The sequence below is a fragment of the Benincasa hispida genome, chromosome 8, assembly GCF_009727055.1.
Source record: "Benincasa hispida cultivar B227 chromosome 8, ASM972705v1, whole genome shotgun sequence".
In the NCBI taxonomy this organism is placed as follows: domain Eukaryota; kingdom Viridiplantae; phylum Streptophyta; class Magnoliopsida; order Cucurbitales; family Cucurbitaceae; genus Benincasa; species Benincasa hispida.
Window position 1 is genome coordinate 36,761,440 of NC_052356.1, and position 11,891 is coordinate 36,773,330.

Genomic DNA, 11,891 nt, shown 5'->3' on the forward strand with positions numbered 1-11,891 from the left:
TATATATATGGTGTGTGTGTGTGAAAGAGTTTATGGTTAAATCCAATCCCATTGTGCTGCCTTCTTGTGAAAAAGCCAGGCATAAAAGAAATAGAGAGCTATATGATTGTTTTTCTTGCACCTGCAATTAATGAGTTTGAGACAGTTGAGGTTGAAAATTGGGAGAAAAAAATGTAATTTCAAAACTAATAAAAGTAAAAAGAAAAGAAAAGAAAAGAAAATGTTGGGTTTGGTATAATGAAAGGCATTTAAGAGGATTGTTGCCAATATTTTTTTTTTCTTTTTGTTGAGATTTCCAAGGCAAATTCCTGATCCATAGAAACACAATACAGAGTGGTTTCTAGTGAATATGATAATATGATTCAGAGGTTGGAAAAAGAGAGTTTTAATTTAATGGATGATATTCATAACATATTCTCTTGTGAAAAAACAAGACAACAGCAATGACCTCACTGTCACTGCTTTATATTTATTATGTCCTTACCAGCCTACCTATACTTTTGCATAATTTGTAGTCAGCATATAAAAGAGTACATTGATTATTAATGTTTTAAATATTATTAAAAATTATTAAATTTTAGAATGATCCCATTATTAAAAATGATCGTCAATATATAAGTGAAGCAAATTAAATTTTACTTGAGAAAAAAAAAAAGGAAAAATTGGGCAAATTTGGTGTGATGAAAGTAGTATCTATAAGTTTAATTTTCAAAAACAAAAAAATCAAATAGTCGTTATCAAATGGACCTTTAGTTCTTGGATTTTGATATGTAATAATTTAGTCTTATTATATATTCAAATTTTATACAAAATGACAAAATGTCTGTAACGTCCAAGTCGGGAAGAATATACATAAATCAAGATCACATACAAATGAGAGAAATCTTGATCAAAGTATAAAATTATGGTTAAGTGTGCCCAACTTGGAACATTCCCATGTTGGGTAACCTCCTAAAAATCGTGTGAGTAAGGGCAAAAAATCTTTAAATGACTTGTTTCGGCTTGTGGCAATATTCTTCACTCTTAGAAATAGTTCAAGATCGAAAAACTAGAAAGGTAATATAACACAATTGCAGATGTTAACAAGAATGCTACAACACTTTGTAAAACAACACAAAGAACAATGAACATATGAGTTGGTAACACAATCGATGAAATACTGTCTATATCCGGAGGTAATCTACCCAAGAAAGATAAATTCACTAATATAAAGTAAAGTAATTACAACATTGTATTTATTTGTTGTTACAAGCAATAACAATGGCACATGTCAAGCTTGACTTCTTAAAATAGCACTTAAGTTTCTCCTAAATGTGAGACTCTCTCTCAATATACCTTAGGATCGCCTTAAGCATGATTATATTAGTAGATGAACACTTAGGCTCTCCGTACGTGTGAGACTCCAACTCTCAAATAGTTTATCTTTCTTCCTTCCAATGAAGGTCACTTCACTCTATGAACTTAGGCTTTCCCTAAATTAGAAAATCCCTTCTCAACTTGTTACACACTCGACAACAAATTCTAAATGAGTATTGATGAGATAAGAATACACACATAGAGCCTTCATCTAGAAGGTTACACATTTGTGATTTTTATTCACTTTTACAAGACAACCGCAATGAAGAATCTTTTTAATCAAAATGTGCAAATCCTAGCAAACAATAAAAAACACTTTTAAATATACAAAACGAAACGCAAAAGCTGACGATACCAATATATTCTGAAACTGGCATAGAAGGAAACTGATTCAAAGAAAGTAAACAGTCAAAATCTTCCCAATAAAAAAACAAAATATTTGCAGATCAACATCTCAACATAAAACAACTCGAAAACACACATGTTAAGACATTCTAACAGTAATCCATTGAAAAATGATAACAATTTTAAGAAAAAAAATCATCAATCACACAACTCTAACAAAGACAAATAAGAATGTCAGAGCTATTAGGTGCAGAATCCTCGGTATTACATGGTGATTACAATTTTACATTCAAACTTTATTAACATGATAGTTCTAAGATATTAACTATTTTTTTAATATAATTTTCAATCTAAGACGAATCAAAAGAGGGGCATTCCTTTGTCACTCCTACTCCAGCCTCTCATAAATTAGGAATAGCTCATATCTGTTCATATAGCTCAGGTCGGCCAAAATTTAAATGAGCTCACAAGTCATACATATTTTGGTTTAATCATAATTAATAAGAACTTATCATATAAATGGGTTAATAAGAAGCTAATTACGTAATGAACATTAATACGATCTTAATATCAATCTAAACATAATTAAGTGAATAAAACATCATTACCATACCATTTTTAAACTAAAAAAAAATCCTAATAACTGTTGCTGTTTCTTGATGGTCATCTACTCAAATTATGACCTCACTGAATTATTGACCTACAATTACAGGGGATTGAATTTCTATTTATTATCTTATCTACTCACTGCTTTTATATCAGAAATAATAGTTTGTTTGCTTGTTTTTTTTTTTTTTTTTTTAAATGTTATAGAATGTAGATTTAATTTGAACTCAAAGTATATCCCCCTAAATTTTAATCACTCACTAATGTACAATTTAGCATTATATGAACAGTACAATAACATTATGAATATGCATAGATAAAACCTTACTTTGAAGGGGCAAAAGAACATAGACATCCAATCAATTTTAATCTGATCTAATTAAGTTAAACCCTAATTAATTTCCTAAATTAGGCAGATAAGGATATAGTATCAGATCATCATAGTCCATGGAGAAAATAATATAAGATTTTTATTCCCACGTATACATATAGATATAGATATATATATATATAGCACATAATTTATGTATATGTGAAATATATATACATATTTATATATATTTTTTTTTCTTAACTATGTTAATTTACACTTTTGTTTGTTGGGTTTTTGGTGTGGTGGTCATGTACACACGATAGAAGTAGAAGCTCTTAAGACACACACACACACACGCAAAGTACTCCTTAATGACATTTTGCTAAAATTAAACCAAAATTAATTAAAACAGACCTTCACTTTGAGCTTCTTCTAATGAAACACTAATTAAGTCATGATCATCATTATCATGAACACTAGCCAAAGCTGCATCATCAAACAACCACTTCTCTAGAAAAGTAAGAGGAACAGCTTCTTCTTGATTTGCTGATGAATTTGAAGAATAATTATTATTGAAGAAGCCATCCAAATTATTGCTGTTGGGGTGTTGATGATCTGGTGAGTTATTGTTGTAATTATTGGTTGCACTAATTTGTGATCCTTCACTTATACAAACTTGTGTTGTTGTTGTTGTTGTAATTTCTGATGATTTTGTTGGTGATTTCTTCATCCAACTCTCAAGCAATCTTGCAATATTTTCAGCACTTGATGCATAAGTAGTAGTAGTAGTTGGTGGTGGTGGTGGTGGTTGTGGTGGAGCTGGTTGTGCTTGGAAGATCATGAGATTATTGTTATAATCTTCAAGATTAGGCTTTTTATCAAGGGAAAGGGCTTCACAAAGAGCTCTTTTAGCTGTGTGAATATCTGTTTGAAGCCTTCGTTCCCACTGGCCTTTTGAAAGTGTATTACTTTGTGATTGCCCAACACCACTCTCACATCCTCCAGAAGATTGCATCTTTCTCAACTTCTTTTTCAAGTGAGTGTTCCAATAGTTCTTTATATCGTTATCCGTTCTCTGCGGAAGGTACGATGCTATAGCTGCCCATCTGTTTCCAACATTTTCCACATAATAACCATGAATTAGGTACGAATCGGAGCAAAGAAGGGAAATAAATTAGGGTATGAAAATCGATGAATAAAAGCGAATTGTATAGATAATTAATTAGAAAACCGTAAACAATAGAGAATAGAGAGAGAGAGGAATTTTGGAAAATACCTATTGCCTAGGAGAGCTTGGAGGTGGATTATCATTTTCTCTTCATGATCAGTGAAATTGCCACGCTTGATACCTGGACGGAGGTAATTAGTCCATCTCAATCTACAACTCTTGCTACATCTTAGCAAACCTGATTGAACAAAAACAAAAAGAAAGAACAAAAGTAACAAATTTTATATATTTAGAAGAAGAAAAAGTAAAAAAAGGGATTGAAGAGGGGTTGAGAAATTAAAAAGGGTAGGTACAAAAATTAAATGCAAAAACCAAAGAAATTTAGAGGAAGAAACTAAGTAATAAATTTTTTTACCAGTGTTAGTTGGAACGGATCTCCAATTGCCAGGGCCATGTTCTTGAATGTAAGAAACTAAGATGATATCTTCTTCGGGAGTCCAGGGCCCTTTCTTTACACCAATTTTGTCACAACAAGGTGGCCTTCCCATCATTTCACAACTGCTGCCTAATTTCTTCTTCTTCTTCTTCTTGATATATCTTCTACTTTTGTGTGTGTGTGTGTGTGTGTGTCAGAAAGAAATGAAATGGGAAAAAGGAAAAAAGGGAAATGGGAATTAGAGGATTTGAAATAAAGAGACAAATTGAGGGTTGTGTATATGTAGAGAGATTTTATATATACTTGGCTGACCTGACTGAATGAGATCATTACATGGGCTGTATCACTAAAAAGAGTCAAACATATACCCATCAGCATTTACTCTTTCATACCAAAAAGTCAACTCTTTTTTTAAAAAAAATATATATTATATATTTTGTTTGTTTGCTTATCTTCACCTTTGCACTCATGAGGTCTAATTGCATTCAATGTGGGTATTGTAGAGGCACATAAGAAACCAAAAAAAGGGGGAAAAAACCCTAATTCAAGTCAGAATTGACTAGGTTTATTTAGTGAGTTTGTTTTTTCCCTTTCGGACTTTACAATGTTGGGAAGTGACTTCCAAGAAGAAAAGATTAAACCTCGTTTGAACTTTGAAGAGAGGGTGGTGCGGTTTATTTGTTTCCAAAGTTTAGGCCTTTCAACTTCTCTCCTCGTATAAACCACAAATTCATGACCCCATTTTCCCTAGTTTCTATGTAATCATCATAATCTACTAATGAAAACTAGGGAATAAACACTTTTTCTTAATTTCTTCTTCTTCATTCTTCTCTTAAAAAATAAAAAGAGTTTCTATTAATTTAATTTAGGTTTAAATACTCTTTTCATCATTGTATTTTCAATTTTTTTTCATTTCGTCTCTATACTTTCAAAATATTAATTTTAATCCTTCTACTTTCAAAAGGTGACCATTTTGGTCCTTTCATTTCTATGTTTACTTCATCTTTAAAGAATCAAAAATATTGTTTTTTGAAAGTTCAATGACTAAAATAAACCGAAATTGAAAGTACAATTATCAAAATGAACATTTTGAAAGTACAAATGTCAAAGTAAATTAAAGTTAAAAATATAAGGACCAAAATGAACATTTTAAAAGTACAATGACCAAAACAAACAAAAGTAAAAAGTAGAGGGACAAAAATAGTAGTTAAACATTTAATTTAATTTAATTAATCCTACTACTACTCTAACTTAGCTAAGCTAAATCATTTCATCTAAAGGCAGTTGCAAATATAATAATCAAACCCAAAGTATTTGCAACTATAGCAAAATTTAGATCTAACTTCAAAGTCTCATATCGCTAATAAGAATTTATCATTTAATTATTAACTTTAAATGTGCTACCCATTGCTATTACTCTTTCATGTATATGATTAGATTTTATGGGAAAATTATATGGTTAGATCACCATTATACAATTGCTTCACTAAATTTAAATTTGAGATGTGAGATGTATATGTCTATATATTTAATAATGAAAAACTGTCAACTACATTATTACAGTCTTATTAAATAATTTATCATGGATTATATAAATTTGAGGTACTTACCTCTCAAACATCAAATTGTGAGCCGCATTGTGGTACCTTTATCAAATAATTTCTCCTTTTTTTCGTCCAAAATAGGTTTTGCTTTATTAAATAATTAACATTAGCATCTTAATTAGGGTCATCAAGAATTTGTATGATTTAGGGTTAAAACACACCTTTCACCTTGTATTTTAGGTTTCTCACCCGGTAGAAGTCAATTGTTTACTAAGTTTAAATTATATATAGATTAAGTTTAACATACTAAGAAAGAAATTAAAGACAAAAGGAATTGAGTGAAGAATAGAGTGTATCCATGGAGGATGGTCTTTAAACCACACAATTGAATATCGACATCTGTGGATATAAGAAACTAAATCGTGAGCAACAGAATTACATCGACAATGAACCCAATGGAACCCGAGAATAGATCCATTCGGATCAAAATTTCGAATAGCATCAACAAAAATTTGACTCTCATTTGCATATCTAGCATTCCTAACCAAGAGGTTTCAAAGAAATTTGGAATCAATTTCAACCTGAAAGCAGGGAAATGGTAGTCCTAAACACCCTGGAAATGACTCTTCATTGCAAGCAAATTTATAACTTACTAAAGTTATGTAGAGACTTTGATTCTATTAAATGAATGAGTATTAAGCGTATTTTATGTTAGAAAAAAAAATATCATATTACCAATAAATAAGAAAAAAAATATAGAATCAAAAAGAAAATAATGAAATTGGTAACACAAGAATTACCATAAAAAAGTCCCAATCAAATAAAAAATCACTGACAAAAAGATCTATTATGTGAAAATTTATTATAAGCACACATAAATCTCTCATCAACCCCAATTACAAAAACATTATTTACACAACTGAACTAGTATATCAAATTACGATGATTTAAAACCAAAAGCATAAATTACTTTAATTGTGAAGTCGTGATTTTAATTTTTTTTTTTAACCTTTCAAACGTAGGACAATTTTTTTTTTTTTTTTAAATATTGGGCCAAAATCCAATATCTTTCCGTCCAAGTTAAATGATCATTTATAGAAAATTAAAAAGATAATTATTGATACAAAATGCGAATGAAATTGACCATTAAATGAAGGGAGATGAAAATTGAAGCGGAAAATAAAAATGATGGATGTAGAAAGCTTGTTTGGTTCCAAGTTATCTTTTGATTTTTATGACACGTGGGGACGTGCGAGTAATGGTGATTTGGACTTCATTAGTTACGTGGTAAAATCTCCACCGTCCATAAGATTTGATCATCGAGAAATTTTGTGTGAACCGAAGGGAGACGTGGGGTTGCATTAGACCACTCTTCTCATATAATAATAATAAAACCCAAATCAGCGGAAATTAGGAAATTTATTTGTATATATACTTTCTTTTTCCTATTGTAAAAATCAAAAATAAAAAATCACAAGATTCGAGATTTAAATGCAACTTTATATTAATTGAATTGGTCATATTCCAATTTTTTTTCTTCATCTAACCTCTTTGTAGAATTTTGAGCGGTGAATTAGACCAAACAATTTATCATACGCCATATTGAAGATATATAAATATACTATTTCCTTCCAAGGGTGAATTTTCTCCTTTTTCCCCTCTCCATCAAAATTTACTAAAAGAATGAAATTATTTTTTATATAAATTATTAATTTATCAACTAACAATATCTTAAATATATTTAATTAGTAAATTAAGATTAATTAAATTTAGTTCATATAAAAAATTATTTTTCAGTAATAATAATTTATTATTTTATTTTTAATAATCAATAAATTATTTATTGAGATCACAAAATATTTTTTAATATTTTTTATTAATATATTATATTTTTACACTTTTTTAACTTTTATATAATATATTATTTATTAAATTATATTTTCTTATATTATTTAATTAAAATTAAAATTAATAATATTAAACTTGATTAATTATAACAATGATTAAGTATTAGATTATAATTAGTATAAAAGTTAGTTAAATGCATTAATTAGTTAATTTTAATTAAAATTATTCAATCTTCAAATATTTACAATTAAAATTATTATTGATTCATAATTAATTAATTGATTAATTACCGATATATTGAATGTTGTTTATTCTTTAATTTATTAATCTATTATAATTATAATAAGATTTTTATATTTAGTTTCATGAATTAAATGTAAATACAATTTTTGTTGCATTCTCATCATTTTTTATTTCCAAACCCTCTTAGACATTATTTATCCTCATATATTCTATAAAACTTTAAACTAAACGAGTCCTAATATATATTGTATACAAAATTTAAATAAATGATTATCATGATTTGATAGAATGAACTATCGTAAATTATTTGACATACATAATTAAGTTGGATTAAAATTAAAATGAATATTCGAGCGAGACAATTAAGATGAATTTTCAATTCAATAAATGTGTAGAGGTGATAGATCGAACACTTTCAAACCCGAGAACTAAGTAGAAACTGTTTGAAAATAGGATTAAAATGTAATGATGATTGATATGAGCCCTTTTATCAAATTTTGTAATATGTTTTATTGATTATTTAAATTTAACACCATCTCTCATTTTAATGTAATATGTTTCTGTTTTGTAAATTTTGCTCTTCGCTTGATCGTCGTGTTTTGACAGTTTACAATTTATCGTTTTGAGGGCCTACCGTTTCCAACATAATACTATTTAGCTATTTTTTTATAAAAAAGAATGAGGAATGGTTTATGAACTTTTCAAACTACAATGATATTATTTTGTAAGTATCCCCAAATGATCATTTTCATTTGCTGGTTAATTAATCAAAATAAAATGTTAGATCGACCACATGACATCTGAGGGGAATGTCAAACAATAGGTTAAATAAATTTTTAAAAAATCAAACCAAATTTAATTGTTTGTCTTTTAGAAGAGAAGTTGTTTATAATTATTAGGACTAATTTTGGACCAAAGGAAAAATTGAGATTGGAAGTGGTTAGAGACAACTGCATCAGAAAACAAATGAAACCCGAGCTCGAGTTTATTTCCAAGTATCTAATGGGTCTGAAAAAGAGGAAGATTTGGGTCTTCGCAAAAATAGGTAACAAACAAAGCTAGAAAGCTTTGAATAGAAATGAGCTTGAACTCAGGTAACCAAAGTTGAACAAGAATTTGGGTTATGTTCAGTCAAATCTTGAGTTTAAACGGATCAAACTACATTCCCATTTGTCCAAAGGTAAAGGGAAAAGTCGAAAACCTTAGGTCAAATTCATATAATACATCGTTACGACTTCATGGGAAATAAGTTCATTCTTATCCACAAACTCTTAAACTTGTTTTACTTTTTTTATTCCCTAACTTAAATATCTAAGTATGTGTGGCAAACATCAGAATAGTGCATAGACCTTACACTTTCGTAAGTCACATTTCTCTCCCCTCAAATAAATTTACTGTTATTGTCACGAAAGCCTTTCGTATTTAAATTTTGGCATAATAATAATCCTTTGTCATTTGTGTGCAGTTGACCATTCAAATAGAAATAGGTATGTGAAAGAAAATTTCCATATTTGCCCTGATAATTCACTGGAATTTCCAAATTTTCATGTAGAGTGATTTTGTGGGGCTAGGGGAGGATTTGATTTTTGAAAATCAGACAGTTTTATTAATGATGGTAATTAAGTAGCTGTTATAATTTGACATGAGCATTAGTTAATTAGGTAATTTTGAAATAGTTCTAAATATGAAAAAGTGGGACTTGTTTGAATTTTTCCCAATTTAGAAAATTTACCTTCAATAAAAATTATGTCCATAAACTATCCCCATCCAACATAATTAGACCACCATTTTCTTTTTATTACCCACATTTTCTAAAGTGTATAATCAAACCCAAATTTGATAGTTTTATACACCCATTTGATAAAGTATTTCGCTTTTAATCATATATTTTTTAAATTTTTGTTGTTTCCCCTCAATTTTTAAATAATAATTTTTATCTAGGTTAAAAGAAACATTTAAATTCCTAATCAAATTCTTAAAAAAATATATATAGTATTTAAAAATTGTTTTCCTTTTTCTTCCGAAATTGACTTGATCTTTTAAAAATATTAGAAGAAAGTGACTAACAATTAGGTAATTGTTTTAAATAACAACATTATTGAAGACATTTATAAATATAGCAAAATGTCACCGTCTATCATGATAGATAATGATAGATCCTGATATTTATTTTGCTATATTTATAATTAAGTTGACTAATTTTCTTAAAAACAATCCTAACAAATTATGGAGAGATGTAATGTTATTTCAACTAAACTTATCCAAAATATTGCTTTAGAATTAAAAATAACTTTCTGTGTGGTGTTTTTAAATGTCTATTAAGTCTACTTTACATTAATATGTAAAATAACAAAACATTCCACAATGTTTACGTATTAGCCAAAATGAATATATATAGTTCGACTGCTATAAAATATGTATTATCAACTTCATTGTTGGAGGTTAGAAATTTCACTATATATTATTAAAAAAATGAAAACTAATTTTGAATTTCTCCGAAGTAACCTTTTAAGACAGTGTTGCTCTTCATTCTTCTCTTAATGTAATTTTTGCATCATCATAATTCTTTTCATTTTATTTTCTCTAAATAAAACGTAAATACAATTATTTACATATTCTCATATACCATCATAACATTTTATCTCATATTAAACTACATCTAAATTCTATCTATCCATTCCTCTAAACACGATGGAAGCTATTTATTTTCTATGAAACAGAAAACAAAATAATTTCTCCTTTTCTTTTTTTAAAAAACGAATATTTTATAAGAACTTAGTAGTAGATAGAAAGAAATTTATTTGATGATATGATATTAAATTTGTCTTTACTCATCAGTTTAAATTTTCGAGTCAACTAATGATTTAAGATAATTTTAGAGTAGCTACATTCTTAGATCAATCGATAATTTAAGAAAAATATGATTGGAATGTAATAATATTCAGTATTGTAAGAATGAATAATGTGATGTTAGAAGAATATACATAGTAGAAAGACCTAGGTTGAGTGGCTACGTGGGCTTTGGGTTGAACAATTTGAACAAAAAGACTTTATTTATTATTATTATTATTATTTATTGGACGGAGAAAGTCGATGAGGACATGTTGAAAAATAAAAGCCACGTGGCATGTGACAATGTAATGTAATAATGTACATCCCACTCTAGGACAAAAAAACACGTACCAAAAAGCTTCGAAAATTGACTTAGCTTTCTACTTATTTTACATTAATATTTGTTGTCATTTCTAGAGAGAGAGAGATATGTACAATATAGACTGTTTCTACTAAACTATTACTCCCCCTTTCTCTAATAAATTCTTTGTCACATTCACATTACTTACTACAACGACTCAACATGATGTATGTATACAAACTTTGTATCAAACCTCTTACTAACCCTGGCCAATTCAAAATTTTTCATTTTTATAAACTTTACTTAAAATCCAATAAAAATAATTATAAGTAATCAACTGTCGTATCTAATCAAATTTGTTAATAAGTTCTTGCTTGATTAGATGTCTTACATATATATATAAAAGTTTCAATTTGGTCAAACATCTATTAAAAAAGTTCACGATTTGGTCATCTCTTGTTAGTAAATTAGGTTTCTTTTTTCCTATTATTAAAAAAAAATTCAAATTTTTCCTTTATATTTTGATATATTTTTTAATTATACTACTTTTTCTTGGTAAATTTTGTTAACATGTAATAATTTATAGTGTGTTAACAGATAAATTTATATGAAGAAAATTAGGTGGTCTTAGATGGGGAAGTTTCAAGTTCATCATCTAATTAAATTTTTAAAAAGCTAGCATAATAATAATAATACATATATTCTAGTTGAATAAATAAGATATTAATAAATATCATCTCAAATCTTTGAACCTTTTAATCTCTCATCTTTGTAATAGTTGAACAAAAAAAAAAAAAAAAGGTCTCAAATTAACTTTAAACGAAAAAATATACATAATATATAAAATTATACCAAAATTATATGTATTTTCCATCATGTTTGATTGTAAACTTCTTGAG

General features: G+C 27.9%; 1 protein-coding gene across 1 annotated transcript; it reads right to left on the bottom strand.

Annotated features, from left to right (window-relative positions):
* Positions 1 to 2,759: 2,759 nt before the first annotated feature.
* Positions 2,760 to 4,500, bottom strand: LOC120082641 (myb-related protein 306-like). Its single transcript, XM_039037893.1, has 3 exons — positions 4,204 to 4,500; positions 3,897 to 4,026; positions 2,760 to 3,726 (listed from the first exon to the last, which is right to left on the bottom strand). Exons 1-3 carry the CDS (start codon positions 4,337 to 4,339, stop codon positions 3,024 to 3,026), a joined length of 969 nt encoding a protein of 322 aa, XP_038893821.1. The 5' UTR covers positions 4,340 to 4,500; the 3' UTR covers positions 2,760 to 3,023.
* Positions 4,501 to 11,891: the final 7,391 nt, after the last annotated feature.

Excerpts from the sequence above, each read along its gene's own strand:
- LOC120082641 (XM_039037893.1), bottom strand. The coding sequence starts at position 4,339 with ATGATGGGAAGGCCACCTTGTTGTGACAAAATTGGTGTAAAGAAAGGG. Across the intron at positions 4,027-4,203 it reads ATCCGTTCCAACTAACACTG|GTTTGCTAAGATGTAGCAAG; the intron begins GTAAAAAAATTT and ends TTGTTCAATCAG. Across the intron at positions 3,727-3,896 it reads CAAGCTCTCCTAGGCAATAG|ATGGGCAGCTATAGCATCGT; the intron begins GTATTTTCCAAA and ends TGTTGGAAACAG.